A 25866-nucleotide genomic window follows, 5' to 3' on the forward strand; every position below is an offset into this window, starting at 1 on the left:
TGTGACTTCTTTGGTTTGGGAAGATACAAGATGGTTAACCAGTGGTTTATTTGGAGCTGGTCATCAACAGTGTGGTGAAAGTGTGTATTTAGCTAAGGGACCAGGGGATAGAAGGTCAAGAGGCTTCCAAAAGAAGGTGCTCTTGTTGACAAGGCTATTATAATAATGATAAAACATTCTTGGGCAGTGAAGTCAATGTTTCAAAATAGGTCTGACTGACCTGATGCCCCAAAGGTAGACGATACCTGATATTTAAGATGGGGCCACACAAACATTTGACCACTAGGAGCAGTGCGTTCAGATTGTTTTGTTGTTGAGAAAAGTGTTGTCTGTTAGGAGGGGCTTCTTCATCCAGGAAGAGCCCACTAGTTTCTGAAAAGCTAAAGATGCCTTTCCTAGTGGGTAAATGGGGAAGTATTATGAGCAAGAGGAGGGTAGTGATTCCTGCTCACTGAATGACTCCCTGTGTTACTGTTCAGAGCTCTCCAAAAGGATGAGAGCCAAAAGGAGTTAGCCTGTGGCCATTGTAAACCATACCTACTGTCATGCTCTTCAAGTATTCAGGCTCACACTTCCTCCCAGCAAAGCTTAGGATAGCTAACTGGCCTTGCAACAGGGAAAGTCCCTGCGAAACCAGAACCTGAATCGTCCTTCTTAGACTCCTAGGTTGTTTGTGTTTCACACCAAAGGGAATGGGTGGGACCACGTCTGTCTTCCCCTTTCTGTCTGTCTTTTATTTTGGGGTATGTGTCTATTTAAATGCACACTCACAACTGTATTCATCTGCACACTTCTTGTCAAGAAGCTTGAAGCCTTAGAGCCATTTTCTTCCTTAGGGGGTGGGCTCTGTGTATATTTAAGGAGATGGGGCTGTGGGTTTGGGGTTCAGCTATGCTGTAAATCTGGGTAGATCTGCAATCATATTGTTTTACAATTGTGGCTGGTTTTGCATTTGTGTAAATGTCCCTCTCTCCCTTCCCTTTTCTTGGTTCTTGGGTCCTCACTACCCCTTCAAACCCTAACTAGCGATTAAAAAAACCAAACTTATACTTACTAAAGGACATCAGGTGTTCCTTTGTGGCTCCTCTGTCACTCATCTCCTTCAAGCTCAGGCCATAGCCTTAAGGGGAAGAGCAGCTTGTGCAGGCCTGCTTGCTGCATGGTAGATGTACTGTAACATGGCTGGCCAAAGGGCCCTTGATTCTGAGTGTTGTGATTGGTCTAGACTAAAGACATTACTGTTAGCTGACTATTAATAAACGCAGTGTTCAGATTCTGTGTGATAGTATACAAAGTACTTCTCTGTCCACTTATTTGGGCTCTAAGGCTGGTCTTTGTGTGAGTCTTTTCTGTGGGTGGCTGTGAGGCTACCCGTCTACTGTTCAGAGTGCTGTGGAGTTGAATCAATCAGCTGAGGAAGGACCTTGCTGAGGCATTTCTCAGAAAAGATGGTCAATGCTCGTCTTGGGGCGTGCTCGCCTCCCTGGTTGAACACAGAAGCAGAACTGAGTAGCTAATCCTGTTGGATTCGGCCGATGTTTTGGAGAAAATACCGGTTAAGGAAGGCTTCCAGCTCCAGGGTTGTGAAATAGAAGTGAAGCGAAAGCTGCTTCTCTGCTCTAAACCACAGTCTGCACTGAGTGGCATCTGGTGAGGCCACGGGAGAGCAGGGACGCCTACTTTAGCACTTTTGCTAAATGCGGCTTTTAGTCCTGGCCCTCCAAAATGGCTGAGAAGAGGAATCGCAGGGGGCTCCAGCACAGAGAATACCTGCATTCCGATGACTCGATGGGCAGGGCATCCTTCTTGAAAATATACATTTCCTTTCTTAGGCTTTTGTTCTATTTGTGCCAGAGCAATCAAATGACAGTTAACATCCATAGCTGGTGTGAGAAAGCGCCTTTTTGTGAGACACTTAGATTTCTGTCCTGCTAAAAAAGGCTGTGGTGTTCTGTTCCTGGGCTGCTTTCCTGAGACATTTCATGTGACTTTAAAAAGTAGTAATGGGAAGGGTCTAGTGTGGTACTGGCTGGGCAGGCTGGGCCGATCACTCCTCAGGCTCTGGTTTGTCTTCTGGAGGTTTCCTTCCTGTGAACAGATGAGCAGACAGCAGTGAGATATGAACTTTCTGTCTTCAGCATTACAGGAGGGAACAGAGGGTTGAATGTCCACAGCGGTGGGGTATGCCAGAAGTACTTGTTTGATTTGGGCTCAATTTTTTCTTCTTTTGAAAACCATGTCTTTCCCATGTATTTAACTTTGATTTGGATAGCTGCTTATGCTTGAATTTTATTTTCCTTATCAATCCTCACTATCATGAAGAAGGAGGTATGCCAGGTATGGTTGTACAAGGCATGTTTACTTCAGGATTTAGCCAGCTTTGTACAATGGGAATTGATTTGGAGGTATTTCTGCAGACACATTGGTCACATCTTTCCATCTTTTGGCTTGTGCTGGATAGAAGTGGCCATCCTGTTTCCTGAGATCTGCCCCCAGTTGCCTGAACAGTCGCTGAACATGGAACATAAGAAAAATATTCCCGGGAATCTTCTTAGATCTTCAGTGTATTTATTTTCCTCTTAAGCTTTTCTTATAAGCCCCTCTTTTAATGGCATTTTTGCCAATGGAAATTTCTCCAAGAATGATTGCACAACCACGCAGCTGTTTAGAACCTGGTCTGGGAAATGAATGAACTTGCATGATCTTGTGGTCAGTTGAGAATGCCTTAAGCAGCTCATGGAGTGGAGGGCTTCTGACCCTGCTGTGGGCCTTAGCTCCCCTTCCTTCCCTTTTGCTGCTCGTGGAGCATGAACTTGAAGTACTAAACTGTGCTCGTGAGGATAAGCAGTACGGTTTTCTATCTAGAAGAATGATGTGAGCTTTGTTGGCTTTGTTTTGCTCTCCTTGAAGGCATCCCATAATTTCTTTCTCTATTTGAGAGGGCATAAAGGAATCACTTAGTATTTGGGGAAAAAATGCTTAAAAAAGTAATACTTTAGTTCTAAGGTCAAGGAAGGCCAATCTGCTCTTAGTCTAATGGAGTCTTATCATTTCATTGGCTGGAACTGAAAAAAAAAAAGGAGATTCAATCTGACAGTGTTCTGTTTGTTTTTCATTAATCCATTAAGTCTAATATATTAACCAGGACTCTCATGACAAGTAACATGCCAGGTTTCTACAGTTCTGGCTTTAGTATTCTCGAGGTTCCAGTACTATTGTATCCACATGACAGATCAGAGGAACCGAACCTGATTTCAGGTCTCTATGCTAGGAACTGTGACCCAGGCTGTGGCAGCATCCTAAGGTTGTGGCCAGGCCAATCCCCTGCTCCCTAGTGTAGACTCCTGACTTCTGGGGACTGTATTCCTGGGCCCTCTCTTCCTTCATCCCTCTACAGATCTGATTAGCCATCTGTCCTCCAGAAGAGGGTTTTTACAGTTGTTTTTTCCCAACCCCTCCTCCCTGCCCTCCTCCCACCTCCTCCTTTACCTCCAGGTAAACTCGGGGGCCAGGACTCTTTTGAGAGCATAGAGAGCTACGATAGTTGTGACCGCCTCACCCAGTCCTGGAGCAGCCAGTCATCTTACAACAGCCTGCAGCGTGTCCCCTCCTATGACAGCTTCGACTCTGAGGATTATCCCGCTGCCCTGCCCAGCCACAAGCCCAAGGGCACCTTCAAGGACTATGTGCGTGACCGTGCTGACCTCAACAAGGACAAGCCTGTCATCCCCGCTGCTGCGCTGGCTGGCTACACAGGTAGGCACCCGGCCCCTGTCTAGGTGGCTATTTGCATGTTTCTGTGGGCCAAGTCAGGTGTACAGACGGCACAGAGACCCAAGGGTGTCCTTCTTTCTTTTTGTGAAGTTGATGTCTCTGAAGGGTCTTCAGTCTCAAGCCAGTCTGCTTGTGAACAACTACCGAGTTTTGGAAGACAATCGTATCTCAAGGGTTCATTTTTAAGGGTGGTAGAAAATTTAACTTTTGAACTTTTTTCCATATCTGGAGTTTCTGGAAACTGCCACATGGCTGGTATTGAGGGACTTTTGCTGGTCTGCTCTGGGGAGACCACTCCAAATATAAAACTAGAAGCTGGCTTTCTTAAAGAAAGAGTTCAGTGGCCAGCATGCTGCAAAAGTTTCACAGTATGGTTATCATAGCAGCTTGCTGTTGGAATGTCGGAACAGTGTTCAATGCCCTGTCCAGATCCGTTCTGAATTTCCGTAGTAAATCACTTAAAAAACAACAAGGACAACAAGAACTTAGCTTTATGGTTGGCTTTCTTCCAGGTATGAAAGCTCTAATTAGAATAGTGGTGATTTCAGAAAGAGCCCAGAGAATGAACTTTGATAGAGAATCCGATAGTACAGCAAGGCAGTTCACTGTTCATATAGGCAGCAGTACATATGTTATTCAACCCAGGAGCCTTGGAATAGTTTGTCTGAGAAAAATCCAAGAGCACTAAGTGATGTGCTAAGCATCAGGTCCTTTCTGTAAGATTGCAGTGCTATCAAGGTTTACAACATGTGTCAGAGAAGAGCCTTGGTTACACTTGGCCATTCAGGCATGCTTTAGCAGCTGTCCTCTTACACTGCCCTTCACCTGGGCAGCTGAGGGCTCTGGGTGACTGAAGACAAGCATCGGATGTGGTCTAATCTGTCTGATGCCAAATATGTGCTAGGGTAGTCTTGGGATTTTTCTGAAAAAATTAACTGATCTTCAAGAACAAAATTCATGTACTTAGAAAAATTACTTCTTCAAAGACCAAGAATATATTCTCTATATTGCATTCCACAAAGACCCCTATGGTAATACTGCATCAACAGTGTTCAGGAAATATGTCTATGATTGAGAGTGGCAGCAAGGACCATATGTAGAGTCAGGAGCCACAGACACACTTGAAGATCCGTGTTCTTTTGAAACACTTCCAAGTCTTTTTTGGAGCTATTAGTAGGTGAGAAACTTGCTACATTTCAAGAGGATTTTTTTTTCTATCTCTGGAGAGTAGATTATTGTGAGGTTTAGTAATTTTTATTGAAGATATTTGAGATTAGAAAAATTCCAGGAGATCTTTCAAGGTATACAAGAATGGCAGATCCTGGATTTGGGACCAGACTCTCTCCAGCTGGATGTAGGGGAAGGGATGCTTAGAAGGGAAGAGAAAGACAGGCTGGGGTAGAGCTCAAATGATTGGCAGTGTTCTTGTCTGGGTATTGTTTAGTGGGCTCCCTCCCTCCCTCCCTCCCTCCCTCCCTCCTTCCTCCCTCCCTCCTTCCCTCCCTCTCCAATGGGATAAAGGATTAAAACATTCAGTAAGTAGAGGAGATAGGAAAGTGATTATCACTTAGCTTTCTCAAAGACTAAACTCTTCAAATTGAAGAAAAAAAGCATTATTTTTAAAGCCTCTGCATGTTTAGTTTCTGTTTCTTTACAATTGTGGATTTAACTTTTTCAGACTCAAATGGTGGTGAGAACAATACCCAGAAAACAGAAGTCCTCTAAGCCCCTCCCACCTCTAACACACTGTGTGATTTTAGGCAAATTTACCTTGTACCTTTTTCTACTTTAGTGAAGTAGAACTGTTCACCCTTATCTTGACAGCAAGAGATGTGTGAAAATGCAATTGAACCAAATCAATTAATTAAATGAGTGCTAGACATTGTGCTAGACATGGTGAGAAGAAACCCCTACTTGTAACAAATTGATTATTTCAGCAAATGAGCCCCAACTGGGTGTGGGTCAAACCGCCCAGGGGCTTCTTCCTGTCTTGTCCAATTTATTCTAAAAGTCTTTAGACTTGAAGTGGACTCTCTTGTTGCTGTGGTCCAAATAAAGGATAGGATTTGTTAGGTGTGTGTGAGCAGACCACATTTCGGTGTCTTTTCCCATGGGCCCTGCCTTTGCAGAATACTTCCTGCCTCCACACAGGTTCTTGGATCCAGTGGCCTTATGGCCCCTCCTCATTTCAGAAACAGGGATGGAATACACCCATCCTGCCTTGGCTCTTACCTGAGGTGATGGCTAGAGTGTCTACAAATGGGTGTCTGGCTTAATGAAGGTGTGGGAGGATGAGCTGACATTTGAAAAGTACTTTGAAAAGTGGGAACCACTGTGTAACTGTTGGCAATACTTTGGTCATGTTTATAAAAATCGTTTTCTGTCTCCGGTCTTCCCTTTTCTGTCCTAAAATCCAATTGCTGCTGCTGGTGTGTGACCTACACTAGGACCCTTCTGCATCATGACTGCCTGACCTGCACTACATGCATGTGCTTAGATGCACCTAGCTGAGAAGAGGATGTAGCTTCCTGCCCTAGACTAGGGGCTGAGGTTTCTGCCCGTATCATCTCCACAGTAATACATTCTCCTTCTTTCTGTGATATCTTAGTTACTGCACTGTAAGTGTGGAAATCAGTTAGAAACTAAATTTTCACATTCTCTTGCACAGTTACATTCTTCCTTCAAAGATAAGAAAATTGCATCAGCCTTTACTGGGCTCCCATGGCAACTTGTTAAATTAGGTCGAGATGTGGGGGCAGATAACATGGCCTGAAAGCCTGCCTGTTAACTGAGTGAAGAACACATCAAATGCAATGTTGCCTTCCGCCAGAATGCACCTCCTTACCTTGCTGCTTACGGTTATCAAACTGATACCATCAGAAAGCTCCATTTTCTCTCCTTCATAGATACATTCTGAACCCTTTCTAAGTACAACCCAGTCAGAGAGCAACCAGCCCACTGTTGTCTATATACCTTATAGACCTCAGAAAAATGCTGAGCACTCAGTCTGTGCTTGCATGCTGAAATCATTTGTTATGATTATGGGTCCTTCCCTCCTATGTCTAGCACAGTGTCTACCATTCGTTTGTTTAATTAATTGATTTGGGTGTAGGCATCTTGATTTCAGTTTTAATGTAGGGTTAAGATAATATACTGGATTGTTAAGTCGAAGTCGCCTTCCCTCTGGGTTCTTCTAACCCCATTTTAGAGATGGTGAAACTGAGCACAAAGAACATGCTTTATCCAAGGTCAGGTAATTTTGCTCTGTAAGAAAGTAGCTCCTAAATGAATTCAGTGCTGCATGTCTTGCTTGAACGCACCACTGTTCTTCATGTTAAGGCATGGGAACACTCCCTGGGTACCTCCATGTCCTTCACAGAGGGATTACGTCCCAGGTGGCCTCCTATCACTAATTAACACTTCATACATGTGGCTGAAGGTATGGGGGAGGGGTAGAGTTGGCTGTAGCTTCAGTACAGAGTTCCTGGCCTGTGAATCACAGTTACTGAACTTCATTCCATATTCCTAGTCACAGCCACAGATAAGGGTCCATTCCTATCCCTGCTGCAGGTGATATTCAGTTGATTTGCTGGCAATCTGTGTCTGGGTATTTCATCACCCACTAAGCTCTAATCATGGAGGAAGTAAGTCTTTTTCACCCAGAGCCTGGAAAAGACTATGCTCCAAATCATTCATTAATGATCATAAAAGGATGTTTTGTATTCTCTCTCTCTCTCTCTCTCTCTCTCTCTCTCTCTCTCTCTCTCTCGTGTGTGTGTGTGTGTGTGTGTGTGTGTGTGTGTGTGATATCTCACCAAAAAGAATAAGACCTAGAGGAAAAGCTGCCCCATATGTCTATCCTCCTGTAGATCCCCTTAAATTTCCTTGGTCAGAATTAATTCTATTCTGTCCATTTCATAGGTGACAGGAGAGTTAGTCTAAATTCACACAGTAAGAAAACCCCGGGTCAAGCTCAGAACCCCTGAGGTCTCATTGCAGTTGAGTTTTAGGGTGCAGTAGCAAAACACATTTGAGGAAATAAACAACGTGATTACAGAAGGAAGGCCTGCCAAGCCCCTCTGTTCAGGGCATGGCCTGTGAGTTGGGCTTAGTACCTGCACTCACATTCTTCTGAAGAAAACTGAGTGGAAAAATAATCTGTACTTACTAGGGCATGGAATGGTGACAGTCTTGGGAAAGCCCAAGTTAGCAATGAGAAAAATGGAGACAGGTTGCTGAGTTCATAATGTAGCAGGCATCTGTGCAGAGCTCAGATATTCCAAACACAGGTTAGCCAAGGTAGAGCTTTCAAAACACATTACCCTGTACTAGGGTCTTGGTGGAGTCTCTCCATGCAAATACTTCTGGCAAAAGACAGTGAGAGATGTCTAGCATTGAGATCCTTTTCAGAGTGGGAAGAGTCCTTAGTTACTCACTTTGAGCATTAGCCACATTTCTAGAAGCCAGAGGCACTCGGTAGTGACTTCTCTGAGCTCCCTGAATCTGGCAAGGCTGGAGCTAGCTCAGGGGTTTGCCAAAGCCAGCAGCACAGTCTGAGTGTGGAGTCTCCCTGGGCAGTATCTCTACTGGGAGGGAGGAGGCAAGGAACAAGAAGGGCAGAGACTATGTTCCCTCTTGGTCTCAGGTCACAGGAAAGCGAAAGGGGTCTTCCTGCTCAACAGCAGTCCTGAGGCCAGTGGGATTCTTAGTGATTGTGCAGGTCGCAGGGGCTCATGTGTGCTGGATTTGAGTCTCAGTAGAGACCTGGGTTCGTTAGCCTGCTGTTCAGTTATCGGTCAATGGAGAATTACTTTGGAGTACTAGGGAGGAAAATTCCCAGAGAAAAACTGAACTGGGTGGGAGGGGAGCAGGTCTCTGCAGCCTGCCATGTCGTTTCACCGCTTCTGCCTCTTCACTGATTAGTGTGGTGACAGTTAATCATTCTCCACCAGGAGAAGCATTCCTATGGTTGGAGAGTTTGGCCACACGGTTGTTAACTTTTTGTTTCTGAATGTCTTAAAATTTTGTGGGAAGAGGGGTTCCTTACATTTGCTCATAGTCTTGAAGGCCAGGATTGGCTGAGTTCCCTCAAAGCCTTGGGCTAAAACTGTGCAAGCTCCCCTTGGAGTGGCTTTCTAGTCTGTCTGAACCCACGGCATATTTGCACCTCTCTGAGACCTGTCTGCATTCTGGATAACAGGTTGACCCTTCCGTTTCGGGAGCAGCTCCTCTGTCTGATTCAGAGAAGTCTCTGAGTCTCACTATCTGGGGATCACTGTTTCTTTAACAAACTCGCACTATGCATGATGGAATTGGGTGGTGTCTGCTTGGGAATTCCACACTGACTCCAGTGTGAAACTCCACCTTTTTGCCTTTGAAGCAGGATGTTTCCATTGAGCAAAATGTAGCCAGCATGCTGTGAGACATCCACACAAGCCCTGGCTGCCTTTGTGCAATGGTCCTGGAAAGTCCCCATCACCTCTGACATGTCCCAGATTCTCCAGCTCTGCCCTGTAGGGTCTGCTTTTCCCTGCGGTGCCCTTCTGTCTTGGCTGTGGAGAAACTGCTTGCTCTTCAGCACAGAGGCTTGAGTCCAGAAAAGCACCCTACTCCTGCATGCACTCACACCCAAAGTGAGATTTACTTGATGCCATGGCTTCAGTGAGATCAGCATCCCATCTGCCATTCAAAAATGCCTTTACAATGAAGTCTAGTTTAGACAAGTGAGAGGCTGGCCACTCCAGGCTGCTTCCCCATGAGGCTATAACCTGTAGGGACTGTAGCATGGACTTGGGCTCTGCTACTGCCCAGCTGTAGGACACTGGGAAATTTTGCAACTCTGTGCCCCCTTTTCTTTGTCTAAAAAATGGTAGTAATAATAGTTCCCATCTCATAGATAGGTGAGAATTAGTGAGTTCATGGAATCACGCAGAACAGTGATGGGTACCCAGGAAGAACACCCAAATTGACAGCTCATTCCTACTCCATATTAATCTCTTATCTTACCCTTTCATCTTTGCAGTATAATTTTAGTTCTTTGAGGTCAGGAGATATATTTCACTTATGGAATTCCAGCAATTAGTGACAGTATCACAAGACAAAGCAAGACCTTTAATAATGTCAGTTAGGTCCCATCTGACATGCAGCCCAGGCTGCTGCCTGTGTTAAGTACCTATTATGTCCTGGGCTCTTTCCTATAGTAACATTTGTTAACTTTTCATAAAAGGCATTCAAGGAAGCTTCTGTTTTTCTCATTGTACAAGTGTGGGATTGATTTTGAGGGGAAAGGGGAATGTCTAGACCAAAGCCACAGAGCACATAAGATGCTTCTCAAAGTTTTCACATTGTCTAGCTAGCAATTAAGAAAGTATCCAAAATAGTGAGAAGATGATAGAAAGAGATGGTTAGCTATGCAAGCAATGTGTGTGGGAGCATCTCCAAAGACACAGAAGGAGCAAGGGAGGAGTCAGGGAAGCCTTCAGAACAAGCTGTGGGCCTGGACAGAAGGAGGTTGGGTAGGAAGTGGCTCTGCTCTGCTCTGTGTCTCAGCCTCTGGATGGTTCAGCCAAGCTGGTAGGGAGTCTTTTGGTCACAGCTGCCCAGTGGAAAGACCTGTGTGGTCTAGGTCTGGGACTATATGTCCCTTGCTATGCTCTGTCTGTGGCTGTAACAGTCCTCGGAAAACCTGACCCCTGTATGGACATGGTAGAGGAGGTCTGTTATATCCCCTGCAGTAGGACACTGAGCAGCAGTTCGTGTGATAGGCACATTGGACCTGACCCACAATGTGACATCTCAGTAAGCTAGCACAGCCTGCCTGTCTGGCCTAATGTAAGGCACAACTCATGATCATGTGTCTCTATGTTCCTAGTGGCCCACAATGGGCTTTGGGGTTCTGTGCATAATGTTGGCTGTAATTAACCCAGTGGTGTGACTCACATCTTCCTGATAGATAGAGTGAAAGTTCTCCTAGGATGACTGAATTCGAAAGTTTAGACTCTGAGAGGAGGGTGGTACCCAAGGTGTTTAAGAGGGTGGCAGGACACAAGCTATGTGGAGGAGTTTGACATTCAGGCTGGGTGGAGCAGTTTCTTGTGAAGGCCTCTCCAGGCTCCTTCTCTGGCCCCAGTTCTTCAAAGGTGTAGGCAGGACACTTTCAGCTCACTGCATTATGGTGAACTAAGAGTTTTTTTTTTTTTTTCTTTCTGTAGCTCCATGCAGCCCTTAATATTCTGTTTCATGTTCCAACCCAACCTAGCTACATTGCCCTACGCTTGAAGGATGTTCAGAGATCAGTTGGTGCCTAAGGGCTTGTAAGAGCTAATGCTCACATAGGATAGAATACCTTCCCAAGAGTTACAGTGGGCCAGACTGGCAATGTTCTTCATTTGTAAGATGCCAGGTAACCTCTCCTCCAAAGTTAAATCAGTCCTAGAGGTGCACTTCCAGAGTTACTTTTCTGAGTCTGGAGGCCTAGGCTCATACCTCTAAGCAGTCTACCCATCTTTCTTTTGTTTGCTTGCCTAGGTACCCAGAGCAAAGTGTTCCCTTTAAGGTATTTACACCGGTTAGAAAAACAATAGTCCGTTGTTTTAGAACAATTCTCTCCCTGGCCCTCTATGGTAGCTTCTTCAAAGGTCTGTTCCCTAGAAAACACCAGGAGGAAAAGGTTATAAAGAACCCACTTCCTGACTTGAGGCTCACTGGCTGTCTGCTCAAGTTCACATGCAAGTTAGGCTGCACGTGGTGTGGGGTGGGCTTAGGGGAAAGAGGTGGCTGCATCGGAATCAGCAGCTTTCAACCAGTGAGACGTGACCCCCCACAGGGGTCGCCTATCAGGTATCTACATTATGATCACAACAGTAACAACTTTACAGGTATGAAGTAGTAATGAAATAATTTTATGATGGGGGAGGGTCACCACAACACAAGGGACTGTATTAGGCTGTTTAAATGTATTAAACAACATTAGGAAGGTTGAGAACCACTGATCTAAATGGAGGCAGCCCTTTTAAGAGAATGGAACAGTCTGGTCTCTCCCCCTGCTGCCCCCACGTGTGGACACTTGAACACCTGCAGGTGTGCGAGCCTCAGAAAAAAAAACAAAGGTCTTTCATCCCCCATTAAAAATGTGTAACTGCCTTCTCCAACCCAAGTCAGCCCAGCCTAGCGAGTCTCACTGAAATCTGTGTCAGGTGGGCAGCCCTGCTGGTCAGTTGCTGCCCACTGCACTTGGCCAGCTTGCCTAGGCCTTGGTGGCTAGACAGGGCACTGCACTTCGCAGTTAGTGTTGGTGGACCGTGTTTGTGGGGACACTGGGTAAGGTGGCAGGGGCTTGGGCCAGAGCATGAACGATTAGGGGAAAAGCAGTGTGGGAAAGAGGGCCTTCTTCTATCTGGGACCCAGGTTCCCCAGCCAGCATGGTTTGTAATGCCTTCACTTGCAAAGCAGTCAGCTCTGCTGCCTCTTCTGGTGTCTACCAATTTTTAATTAGAGGAAGGGTTTCATTCTCATCCTGAACTTAAAAAAAATCTTCAGGGGGTTAGTCTGTTAAAATATTTTAAAAATTGTATTTCTATGATTGGCTTAAAAAAATCTCAGAGTTTCTGCCTTTTCAAAGTTGCCATATGAAAGGTTGATGTCATTTTGAAAGCATTGTTAAATTTTGTCTAGGGAGTTCACAGTTATTTCTTTGAAAATTCTGTTTCTGCGGTAGCTTTTCCTGCCGTCTTACACTTTTCCGCATGCTTCCAGTGTTCATTATTGTTGTGCCCAGTTGGCTCCACTCTCAGGGTGGATTCTGTAGTGTTCTCGCTCTCTTCCTTACTTCCCAGGGTTTCTCTAATAAACGCCTAATTTATACACCTGCAAATGAAAGACAAGCAGGAATTACTATTTCCATTTTAAGAACAGGAAAACAAAGCCCAGGGAGTTGGAGTTGCATCGTATTTCATTCGAGCTAGGAAGAAGTAAAATCAAATCAAAGATCTGTAGGGGTCACTCCCTACGGAGGCTTCCTTATGGTTGGGGTGTGTGTGTGTGTGTGTGTGTGTGTGTGTGTTTGTGAGTGAGAGAGAGAGAGAGATTTTCTAGGATGCTGTGACTTCTCAGTCCTTCATTGCCTGCCTGCCATTTTTTTTTTAAGTGTTTTGAAATACTCCCCCTATTGGAGCAGCAGTGTGTGTGTGTATGGCTGGCGAGGGGGCAGACATATGATAGACCTGAACTGGACACTCAGAAGCTGGTTTTAATCTGTTTGAGATCTGTTTTCCAACTCTGTTCCATTGTAGATGCTGGTTATCTCAGCAATAAATGGATGCAGGTTTCTGGATTATTTTTCCCATCATTGTGCTTATCAAATATTAATGGGTCTCTTGGTAGACCTCATATTCCATTCACCACTCTTGAGTTCCTAGGCATCAACACAGGAACATATTTATAGAGTGTACATAGCAGGGACTTAGTTAACCAAGGTATTTGGGGTAGGCTGTAGAACACACCATATTTGGGTCTTGTTAGAGGTGAGGTGGGACAGAAGAATGGCACCAGAAAAGCGTAGGGTAACTCAGAAGAAACAGGAGGTGACAGCTCAAGGCGTAAAACGGAGTTGGAATATCAACTCATCCTTCCCTTCAACGTTCTTTCCAGGCCTAGAGTGCCAAACCCCAGACAGAGCAATGCCGTCCTGAAACAGCCTTGTGCAGCTTCCGTCCGATTCTTGGCGAGAAACTATTGGGTGATTTCTATTTAATTGGCCCCTCAACACGATGACTTAATGGAAACAGTAAGATTCTGGAGTTGTCTGTGACTTAGAAGGGTGTGTGAGACTCTAAAGTCACCCACCCCCCCCTTGGAGGACAGGTGCTCCTTGGGGGGTGTAAAAAGGGAGGATACGCCGAGCAGACGGGTCATTTCCGGACTCTGGTATTCTGTTTGCTGTCACCGTTGGCTGTGGGCAGAGACACCTGGCTGGAAGGGAGGGGCCAGCCAGGCTTATTCGCTGTTTTAGGGCCACCTGCCAGATGTGTGATCTCAGGGCAGAGTCAGCCCCACTGCAAGGCTGATCAACCATGAGAGTTTCATAGGTTAAAATAAATATGCCGTCCTACCCACACTGAGGTATTCAATTTGAATTTCAGAGTAGAGCTAAAGGACTTCAACTTCTTAGAGCAGCATGAGCCCCTAAGGACAAGAGGTGCGGTTGTTTTATTTTGGGAGTGTGTTGATGCAACATAGCCTGGGTGTCACCCATATTTTGGTCCTAAACATAATTTAATAGACAGAGGCCTTTAGTCACCTTTCAAACCTGTGTGGGTTTCTTTTCTCTCTCTCTCTTTTTCTTTCTTTCTCCTTTTCTTTCTTTCTTTCTTTCTTTCTTTCTTTCTTTCTTTCTTTCTTTCTTTCTTTTTCTCTCTCTCTCTCTCTCTCTCTCCCTCCCTCCCTCCCTCCCTTCCCCCTCTCTCTTTCTCTCTCTCTCTCCTTCCTTCCTTCCTTCCTTCCTTCCTTCCTTCCTTCCTTTCTTTCTTTCTTTTTAGGATGATGGTTTTGGTAAAACCATCCATTAAATGTTGAGGTACCATGCCAGGTACCACAAACATAAGGAGACAAAACTGGAGGCATTCCACAAAGCACATTGCTAGAGTTGATGTCTGGGAGACGTGTGCTGGTGAGGTGTTGTCTTAGAATTCAGGAATGAGAACAGGGACTTTCCTGGGAGCATATATTCCCATGATGAGAGAGAGGTGGACTTTGAGCAAACCACAAAGTCTTGGTGTTAGAAACCATCATGAAAGAGGCTGGGGAGATGGGCAGATGGCTCAGGTGGTGCTTGCTTCCCAAACATGAGGAACTGAGTTTGATCTCCAGATCTCTAACACCTACTTAAAAAGCATCCCATGGTGATGCACATCTGACATCCCAGTGCTGGGGAGGAGAAGACAGCGAGACCATGGAGCTCTCTGGCCAGGTAGTCTAGCCTAATTGGTGAGCTCTAGACCAGTGCAGACCCTGTCTCAAAGAGGGTGGATGGCTTTTGTAAGTGTGATACCTGAGCCTGTCACCTATCATCCACATATGTGTGCACACACATGTGCAATACCCCTTACACACACGTACACAGTGTTTAAAAGGAAACCATAGTGAAAATATGAGCAGCCTGCCAGGACAGCAGCTGCATAATGTTGACTCCATGTGTATGACCTCAGCTGTCTTGTGTTAGCCTCTTACTAGGGCACAGGTGATAGATGTGAACGATGGTTGAGGGGAAATGAGGACGGGGTAGCGGAACCTGAAGTCTAGTCCTCACTCCCCTTTGCCAGCTTTGAGGTCACTGCCATGGGCAGGTGGTCTGCAGACCTAGAGAACAAAAGGAATGATGGTGACACTCAACTATGCAGGGGATGAGACAAGAAGATTGCAAGATTTTAGGCCAGCCTGAGCAACTTTAGTGAGAGCCTGTCTCAAAATTCCTGCATACATCTATAAATAGATGAGTAAGTACATAGCAGAGGGCACGGTGGCTCAGTCTTAGAAAACTTGCCTGGCATGTGCAGGACACTAGGTTTAGTCTCCAATTCCATAAACAACAATAACTGAAGACAAACAGCAAACTATAGCCAAACAAGCCAAGCACATGGCGTGCACACATGCACAGGACACACTTTAATCACAGTATATTTCTAGCTCACTTCGATTTTTTTAGCCTCAGAGTCAGTGACCAAAAAGCAGGAGACCTCAGTAACCAGTCCTCATTGACATAGGTGGGAGGCCTTGCTCTTTCTAGATAAAAGACAAGGGACCTAAAACAGGACCAGAGCTGACAAGAGTGTAAGTGAAGCTCCTCTGATTTGTGACCTCTCTGGGGTTCCCTGGAGGACAGTGTGGTTGGTGTTCTTTGTCCACTTGCCCAGGCCCTCCATGTGCTTCCTCCAAGTCTGGATCATGCTCTGCACACTAGGACTGCCCGCCCTGTCTGTCATCTTTCCTTTCATCTTGAGGCTGAGAAGCCAAAGCAGGCAGAGGAAATTCCCTAACTTGGGTGGCTGGAAGAGGGTAGAGCAGAGGGTATGAAGTTGACTCAGGCGATGGGAGCAAGATGGGAGCAGGGCTGTGGGGGGGGTGTGCACTGTGCTCCTTCATGCCCCGCCTTGGAACCTCCTTCTAACAGGGGCCCCTCTGTTGTTGTGGCTCCGAGCTCCACTGGAGCAGCATACTTTCCCAGTGATGCCACTGGATTCCTGATGTGTGACACCGCAGGGCAGCATGGTGAAGGGTGCCGTTGACTGCCTTGGGGCCCCAGACAGGCCTGCCGTTGTGAGTCACATTTAACATGTGAGCTCCCCTTCCCTATGACTGGCACTATTCTTACTACCAGTTTCTGCTCTGGGGGACAGAGGCTTGCTGGAACTATAAACCCATTTGGGAAGCGGGGTGGGGGAGGTGGGATTGAAGAGGGGAAGGTGGAGGGAGAGTTGAGGAAGCTTTGAAATTTCAGAGCATGTTGGAGCTAGGGCAAAGGAAGGAGGCTGGAGCCTGAGGGTGTGAACAGGTCTATACTAAGCAGTCCAGAAATGTCCTCAGGAGACCTGTAACAGGGACCGCAAGTCTCCTTCATGAGTCTGGGGTGTGGACTTGGATGCGGCTGGCAGCTAGGCAAAGCTGGTGAGCTTTGCAGCCCCAGGGCTGCCTCTCTGCTTTGCCTCCCTCCGTGTGGACCCAGTTTTCCCTCCAGAAGTGAAGTGAGAGAGGCTGATGTGTTGCTGTAGGAACAAGGTCCTTGTGACACCATTGAGGAATGAGAGAACCCGGAAGCCACAGTTCTGTGCCCTTCCTCTTGCTGTTGCTCCCTCCAACAGAAGGGAGATGTGTACAAGCCAGTGAAACGCACCAGCGGGGAAGTTGACTTTTAAGAGGAACCATGCAATTGTCTCATTGGGTACAACAGTGTAGGTTCTTATCCCTCTCTTTTTGGTGGGTAGGGGAGGAGTCCAGCTAGGTAGACCAGGCTGGCCTTGAACTCTCACTTCTCCTGATTCTGCCTCCTGAGTGCTGGGATCACACACAGGTGTATGCTAGCACACCTGAATGCCTGTGGGCTGTCAGAAGGCATGCATCGGCTAACCTGAGTTTTCTGTAAGCATCCCAGGAATAGGCTTGCTCTGGCATGGCTCCTCTCTCAACTGTCTTGGAAATCAAATCAGAGACATTTCTTCCCATTCAAGTGCCTCTCCTTGGGCATCTGCTCTCCCTGTTTAGATCCTATTTCTTTTTAGTGGATGTGGAGTAAAAGACTTCAAGAGTAGATGACACTGGGACTTGGGTTACCAGTGCCCAGAACTAACCCTTTTTTTTTTTTTTTTTTTTTTTTTTTTTTTTATGTTCCCTCTGAACATAATAAAACTCACAGTGAGGAAAAAAAAAATCATCTCCAGCAAGGATTCACCTGTCCCCAGTCGTATTCAGACATCAGTGGGCAGATACTCATAGGCTGTATTAGGGAGTTCTTTGGTATTGAAATTTAGGTAACACTGTAGGAAAATCACTTCTGTCGCCTGAGCTGGTTGGTGCTGATGATATGATTTGAAGTCCCTTTTTATGTCCCAGCCTTAAGGGGAGGGGCTGTGCTAGACTCCTGAGCCTTCCTTTCTAGGACCTGCCAGTATGCTTGCTACACTGGTCAGTGACTGGGACCTGCCTGGGTCTTACCATCTTTCCTTCCCTCTCCTCAGCTTGATATTAGCTTCTCTCTGAGAGAGATTTTTAAGAGAGTTTGAGAGAGATTCTACTACTGTAAAACTTAGCAGGGGTCCTGACTAGGCTGATAGTATCACTTGTTGGGTTGGATACCCAAATTAGTAGGTGATATGTCTCTCAAGATCCTGGAAGAGACAAGGAAGGTGACTCCTGAAAGCTAGATCCATTTAGCACTTGGTTCACTGAAATCAGGCAGTCAGTTTAGTTAGGTCCATGGCTTTTGGTTTGGACAATATGTTGAAGAATCTGAGGTATTGACCTAGGTATTCTATTTCTCATCTGAATGGCTTTATCCAAGTTAGATACACATCTTTCTGCTGAAAAATGGTAGAAATTAACAGATTAATAACAGCATCTATCCCATAGAGTCACTGAGAATTCAGAAGTAGACAGTAAGGCATAAATGTGTCTCATGTTGTGAAGGCCTCAGTGAACTATGGCTCCCATTTCCTTAGGGGTTTTCTTATTTACGAGGTCTATAGTATTGATACAGAGGATACAGAGTAATCAAAGAACTCTCATGTCAGCCTTACTGTATCTGACTCAGGGATACTGCTGGTTGTATAAGATTTCTGAGCATCACTGGGAAACTTATAATTGACATTGGGGCTATTACAGTTCATTTCTCAAGGACAGTTTGCTTTCTTAGCTCCTAGGTCACTGAGAAAGACTTCTCAGTGGGTCTCTCATTTGCCATGTTTAGCTTCCTGTGGCTGCAGACTTAACTCGACTCCCAAGATCTCTGAACATGTATCTGAGTTGTATACTAAGTGGATGCTTACAAACATATATATATATATATATATATATATATATATATATATATATATATATATATATATATATATATATATGGAGTGAGTGAAGGCTTTATGGTGCTCTGGGTTGTTTCTTCAGATAATTCATTGGCTTGGAAGGCATTTGCTAAATGCTTTTCTTCTTAGCTATATGTCTTGCAAGATGGCTTCACAGAGCCAAAGGTACGTTCTCAGTGTGGTGAGGAAGAGCTGGTTCATTTACCATGTGCAGCATGTGTGTGCCAAGGAGAGACTGAGCTCCTTCAGCTGCACATGGTGGTGTCTGGCCCTACATGCTTTCTCCTTCGGTGTTGAGAAAGGCTTCCCTGGTATTTTGAGTCTGACTTGGAGCAAAGTCACGTTACTTTTCTGAGTACCAGTAGCTTAGAAAGAATAGGGCTGCCTGAGTCCCACACCTAGTATACCTTGAAGGAGTGTGAGATAGAGTGAGAGGTGGGCCTCACAGGGCATCAGATAGAGTGAGAGGTGGGCCTCACAGGGCATAAACACATCTCTTTTGATGGAGACAATTCTGAAGCCTGTTTGCTCTTGATTCTGATTTTACTTTAGGGCAGACACATTTAAAATGTTTAAGTTTAGGTATGAGAATATTAATGTCATAAGGTGCAGTGTAGAATTTAGCAAGAGGTGCTGACAGGTGAACTGATAATTTTTTATCTACCCATGCCCATAGATTAGATAGGATTGATTTCTTGTCATTTCATAATAGGAAGATAACCTGCAAGGAAGACTTGTAGATTAAATCCTTTAGAATAAGAGATTTGACTGTTAGGATACACTAGACTTTCTAGAGTTACGTTCTTGTACATATAGATAGGAGGAGAGACAGGAATGCACACACACACACACACACACACACACACACACACAGAAAGAGAGAGACAGAGACAGAGACAGAGAGAGAGACAGAGAGAGACAGAGAGAGACAGAGAGACAGAGAGACAGACAGAGACAGAGGGGGTGGGTACAATGAGAACTAATCCTGTGAATACAATACAGGGCAGTCCTCATCTGACCTCTGAGGATCCCTTGGGTGGCAAGCTGATTCCTTACATAGTGGCAATGCGTTCCTTTCTTAGTTCTGGCCTGAACGTTTGTGTAGGGGAGTACCCACCACCCCCACATTTCCCCAGAGTGCTCTTGAGTGGGAGCAACAGGAAATATTAGATAGAAGGATTAGAGGGGGAAGATAAAGATAGAAAATACAGGATAGCCTCAAGAGGGCCTGGAACCTAGTCCAACAGGCCCCGACTGTCTCTGCCCCAGCGTATTTATAGAGACGCCAAGGGGTGGAGCAAAAGACCTCCCCCCAACACAGCCAAGTGCAGACCATCTCAGACACCTGCACTCAGGCCTGTGGTCCATAGAGAAGTCATCCTCTCTATGCAGATCTGCTGGGTAAAGCCACTAGGAAACCTGGAAATGGGCTCCCACAAACGTGCCAGGAGTGGAGCCATGGTAGAGAAAACCATCACAACTGAAGGGCATCAAGTGCCTGTTCCTCATGAGAGGATGTGAGCACAGAGACAGAACCTTCTTCATCACAGGTCAGGGCCGGAAGCTTTGAGCTTTGAGTTCTGCCTGGACCTGGCAAAGACTTTCCTTTCTTCTAAGGCAAATGTATTGACTTAGTATTTAAAGGCACATAAAATATAAAATACTGCCAAATGTGGTGGCACCCAACTTTAATCCCAGCACTAAGGAGGCAGAGGCAGGTGGATCTCTGAATTTGAGGCCAGCCCTCTACATAACAAGGTCCAGGCCAGCCAGGGCTACATAGTGAGTACTTCTCCCATACCAAATAAACAAGCAGCAAAGATGATACTTCCTTAGGACATCTCCAAAGACAGACTGTATTTTTTTTTCCAGATCTTGCATAGCAATTAAAAGAGGGTGACCCTGAAATTAATTAAGAACGGGCAAGTGATAGAATATGTCTTGTGAGTCTCCTGGTTTCTTCTGGAAGGAAGATCTTCACTTTCTTTGAGCTCACAGAGTACTTGCTCCAGTGTTTGTGCTGAGGCTGACCTCAGTTTGCTCCTGTCTAGACAGGCTGAGAGGGGTGTGAGGCTGCCGCACAGTGGGGCAGGCTGCTGCGAGCCTTGAGTATGTGTTGTTAATGATCCACCATGCCTTGTGCTTGCAGGCAGTGGGCCGATCCAGCTGTGGCAGTTTCTTCTGGAATTACTCACTGATAAGTCTTGCCAGTCTTTCATCAGCTGGACAGGAGATGGCTGGGAATTCAAGCTTTCTGACCCCGATGAGGTAAGAAATGAGTGACTTGGGAGTCCCAGGCTGAGGAAGGGTGAGAGAAAACCCTGGGATTGTGATCCTGTGGGCCTGGATCACAAGTTCCGCTCTGCTACTTCTTGCTGATGGTGTACCCAAGACCTAAGGATGCAGCGTGCCTGAGCTTCAGTTCCCTCGCTGGCAGAACGGAGATGGGTACACTGTCCATTGGCTTTCTGGGACGAACTGCTACACATATAAATTCCTGGTACACAGTTGGCCCTTCATCTGTAGACACACCTTCTGTGACTCACCCTCTTGCTAGTGGCTGGCGCTGTGAATTTGAGAGGCCTTGCAAGATGAATGTACTTCATTCACTTTTCCATCCTTTTGTCCCAGAGTGCTTACTACTAAGTGGTTGATCTGTGCTGCACCTGACTCCAGTGCCGGAGATGCATGGATAGGAGAGAGGAGGTGTTTCTTCTGACAGACATGAGAAAGTATTTGCACCCTGGGATGGAAAGGATGCTTTCTGCTGGTGAATGCAGGGGTGGCAGCTCTCCCACCCCACCCCTCCATACTTTCCTGTCCAGTGTTATGCTTTCACATTAAGGACACCTGCTTATGATTTGAACTAGAGGCACATCTGTCCCGTGGCTCTTCTTTTTCCTTCAAAATCAAGTAGTTTAATGATTTCATCAGTTTAAATAATTAAATCAAGTACAACACTTGGAAACTAGAACTTAGAAATTCTGTTGCAGCAACCTGTATGGAAGGGGCCAGCATTCTATTAAGAGGAATATGCTGGCCTCAGAGAGGCAGCACATATTCTCACTTAAGTTTAGAAACTGAATTATGGGTCCCATAGAAGTAGGGAATAAAATAATGATTATCAGCGCATGAGCAAGAGGAGTGGCAGGGGACAGAGAGACAGTGGCTGCTGAACCAAGGATGCTGTTATGGAAAGAGAGAAGTTTAGAGCTTCTGCAGCATTGTATGGTGGCTGTAACACAGTCATCAGCTGTTTCAAAGGAGCCAATGGGAGTTATTTTGAATGGTCCCCAGAAAGTAATGGTAAATGTCTGAAGTTAGAGACATACCATTTAACCCGATCTGATCATTACACAATGCATAGGCACTAAATGTGGCATTTTAATGTCCACATTTCGCTGAAATATTCTCTGAATTTCCACAGCTTCGTAGTGTACATTCCACATACAGTTACTATGAACAATGCAGAATATTCTTAAGAATAAAAATGAAATTCAGAGGGACTAACTCAGAACTGTGTACACACACAAATTTCTGAGCATTTTTATTCGACTGTCATGAATCATGATGGATGTGTAGAGGTGTATTCACTGTATTCTAGTATTACCCTACAGACTTTTACCTACTTCTATTTAATTTTATTTCAGGTGGCCAGGAGATGGGGGAAGAGGAAAAACAAACCTAAGATGAATTACGAGAAACTGAGCCGTGGCCTTCGCTACTATTACGACAAAAATATCATCCACAAGACAGCGGGTAAGCGCTACGTGTACCGCTTCGTCTGTGACCTGCAGAGTCTGCTGGGATACACTCCCGAGGAACTGCACGCCATGCTGGATGTGAAGCCAGATGCTGACGAGTGATGGACACAGAAGGGACTGGGGGAACCCTGCTGAGACATTTTGGAAAACAACCGCGTTGGCTGGACTCTTAATTTTTAGTTGTTATTCTATGTTTTATTTTCCAGAACTCATTTTCACATTCAGGGGTGGGAGCTAAGGGAGCTGCAGCTGTATTCCATTGGCCATTGGTGAGGCTGGAAAGAGAAAGTCAGGACCTCTGGGGTGGGTGGGGCAAGAAGCTCCTGAGCAGATTTTTCAGGAGAGAGAAAAAGGTCTTCTCAGAAGTTTGATGGACCTGGTTTGCAGGAGGAAGAGACTAATGTGTCCAGTCATTAAAACAAGTCTAAGAAAAAAGTCCATTTTGAGTTATGGATTTAATAGCAGGAGGACTTGTCACACCACCAGTAAGGGGATTGACTAAAGTCAATACATTTGGAGGGTGGGATAAAACATTTTCTTCAGGGGTTTACTAAAAACAAGAATTATTAACCTTTCTACTTTTTGAAACAAAGATGGACTTCAGTGGAGGGGGTCCAAAACTGTTTTTATGTTAAAGTTTATTTTATTAAATTTTGTGCCAGTATTTTTTTTTTTTCTTAAAAAAAATGTCTTAAGCTCTAAGGTGGTCTCAGTATTGCAGTATTGTGAGTTTGTTCTTATTTGCTGGCTGAGGATTCTGTCACAGTGAAAGGCAACCATTTATATAGACCGCATCAGAAAATCAAAGCTCTGTACTGAGATCAGAGACCCCAAACTCACCTGACTTAGCTGAAGGAAATGAATACTGATTTGGGAGCAGGGGAACCGTGCGTGTGAATTATACCTGCAGTTTGAATAAAATTTTCACGTCCCTTGTCATTTAGAGGACTGTCAGGCTTTGGACTTAGTGTAGCTAAGGGGCATTAAGTCTTTGCACTGAATGTATTTTGCAGCTCTGATTGGGGACTGTTGTCAGCATAGGAGCCATGTTAAAGTCTTGGAAAGGATACTGAAGGAGGAAGATTAACCTGGTTTTTGATTAAATCTCTACCTGAAACCGAGATGACTCAGAATAAAAACTGTTCGAATGGGCATTACCCCTCAGGTCTTAAGTAAGCCCTGAATGCATGCCATTTCAAATGAACACTCTACACTTTCTCCTCCATGTCTTATTTTCCTGGCATCCCACATTGTTACCCCCTTTTGCCCCCAACCTCATTTTTCTGTAGAGTGGAATGCAATGCTTTCTGATAGGTGAGTGAAAGTGTAATTTCAGACATCACGACATGAATCCAAGAGTACAGACTTGCTAGGTTCAGAAGCCATGGAAATTCAGAGAGTATTTCAGTAGCACGTGACTTGGCCTCCTTTGGGAAGAGGCTTTCCTTTGAAGAATAGGAGCTTGTCAGGTAGGACTTCAGGTGGGGCTGCACGCAGAGGAAGTGGTAGAGAGTGCTGGAAGCTGCAGCTTGACCTGGTGCCTTGGCAGAAGGCAAGGGAAGGTCAACTGCAGAAAAGAATGACTTAAAGGAGAAGATACAAGGGAAGGAGCTTGGTGAGGAAAAGAAAGTGGTCCATGATGTTTAAATAGGTTTTTAGTTCCTTCAAAGCTTAAATTCGAAGAGTTAATTGAGGCAATCATCTTCCTCCCCTTGGAAGGGAGACCTGAAAAGAAGGTGTTGGGGGTTAAAAACAAACAAGCAAACATGCCTGGTAGCATTAGAATCCCTTCCACTGTACACTTCCCTGGTTAAGACAATGATAGTGGATGTCCATGAGAGAAAAGAGGTAATTGATGGAGATGGGCATCTCCAGGCTGACTCTTTTGGGGGATTTCACTATGAAAATGAAAGTTGTAACTACCTTGTGTCATCTTCCTGAGAGTTGATGGCTGACTCCCAGATTCTCTTGCAGACTCTGAATTATTAAGAACACAACTCTTGTCCATGGATGTTCCGTACTGATTAACTGGAGCATCCTCCACAGGGAAGCAAAGGCAGAACATCCCAGCGATATACTTTGATCTTACAGATGCAGTGCCTTTAATGAAGCTCTCAAAATATTTAGGAGCTGCTCAGGGAGTATTAGGTGGGATCATTTGGATGATGTTGTTTTATATTATGTGATCTTTGTTGGGCACTGGCAGTGTGTGTGTGTGTGTGTGTGTGTGTGTGTGTGTGTGTGTGTGTGTGTATGCACTTGTGTAAAACTGCAGCTGATTTAATACTGAATTTTCTACTTAGGTTTGTCCACATTTCTATAATGGTGAAAGAGTACAGCCAGGGCTGATATCATTGCTTGCTGTTTGCAACAGGGCTTTAAACAGTCATTTTTCCCAAATAATCCTCCTCTCCTATTCAATTCATGCTGAGAACTCTCCTTCTGTGAGTCTAATGCCTGCAGTCCCCATGGCAGATGAGATGTGAGAAAGTGCCTCCTTGCACTCCTTAGCTTGCTGACTTGCCAAGATGTCCCTTCTCCCTAGGTCCACCATTTTCAGGATTGTAGATAGTATATTAGTCAGACAGCTTTGTTACCCATCTGGCCAGATGCTTTTTGTCCTTTTGTCCAAAGGCCAGAGACCATCCAGGAAGAGTGATGGGTGGTTTATACACTGGAAATGTAGCAGCATTGTTGCATTGATGCTCTTTAAAAACACGTTAACTTCAGAGGAAGGATGAACAAATCTGATCTAGCTGGGTGACACTCTAGTTTTCCCAGAGAGATGCTTTAACCTGTGTGTGGCCTTTTGGCTCAGAGTCCGGGAAGAGGGAACTCTCTCCATGGAGCTCTGGTTTTGTGGCCATGGAGATTAGCGGAAGCATTTCTAGATCAGAGGCGCTCTCCCTCACTTTGGAGGCCGACACTCTGGGTTTTAAAGCATTAACCTTCATGGTGAAACCATTCCTTCTCTCTTCGAGTCATGCTGTGCATGCTGCTTTCTCTGTTGGGGTCTATATAAATTTGTTGAACTCTTACGTACATTCCAAAGACGTTTCAAGGAACCACAAATATATGTATACAAATACATATATGAAGTATATATGTTAAAATGAAATTATCTCTATCAGGAATACTGCCTCAGTTATTGAATTTTTTTAAGAATACTTTTTTTTAAGATGAGAATTATTGGGGTGAAAAAGATGTTATATTGTGTTTGACTATTTTCCAACTTGTATTTTCATATAATTTATATTTTTTAAATGCTGAAAATTTAAAAGCAAGATTTAAAAAGGAAAAGCAGGTGCTTTTTAACAATCAGAACTGAGGTAGCTTAGAGATGTAGCTGTGTGAGTGTCTTATATGGTTTTGTTTTTTTTTAAACAAATGCAAAAAAATTCTTATGGGGGAATTTTTTGTTTGTTTCTTTTAGTAGCTGATGCTGGCACATCATTTTGCTGGAAAGTTTTTTATATACTGTAGCCTGATTTCATATTGTATTTTAAACTGTGTGAAATTAAAGAAACAAAGAAATTCATTCATAATGAGGTGGCTCTGGCTTGATTCTTTACTGTCTACATCATGGGAAAATTAGGAGAAATTAATCAACCAGAGAAAAGCACAGAAGAAATACAGTTTAGTTCCTCAGATCCTGCAGCTTGGGATCATTTTAGATAAAGATTGACTAATAAAAGGTTAGAGATATAGGGGTACAGTCCAGTCTTAACGTTGCAGTGATTACCTTTGTTGTTTATTTCATC

At 44.8% G+C, this 25866-nt stretch overlaps 1 protein-coding gene across 1 annotated transcript in view; it reads left to right on the forward strand.

Moving 5' to 3' along the window:
• The window catches only part of Ets1 (ETS proto-oncogene 1, transcription factor), a 64384-nt gene extending 38757 nt beyond the window's left edge, over positions 1–25627 (forward strand). The window contains exons 6-8 of the mRNA XM_036193755.1: positions 3496–3756; positions 20491–20609; positions 21992–25627. Coding sequence (XP_036049648.1) covers positions 3496–3756; positions 20491–20609; positions 21992–22207 — 596 coding nt within the window. The 3' untranslated portion in view covers positions 22208–25627. The remainder of the gene's footprint in view (positions 1–3495; positions 3757–20490; positions 20610–21991) is intronic.
• The last annotated feature ends 239 nt before the right edge of the window (positions 25628–25866 follow it).

Source organism: Onychomys torridus, chromosome 7 (assembly GCF_903995425.1).
Source record: "Onychomys torridus chromosome 7, mOncTor1.1, whole genome shotgun sequence".
NCBI lineage: Eukaryota > Metazoa > Chordata > Mammalia > Rodentia > Cricetidae > Onychomys > Onychomys torridus.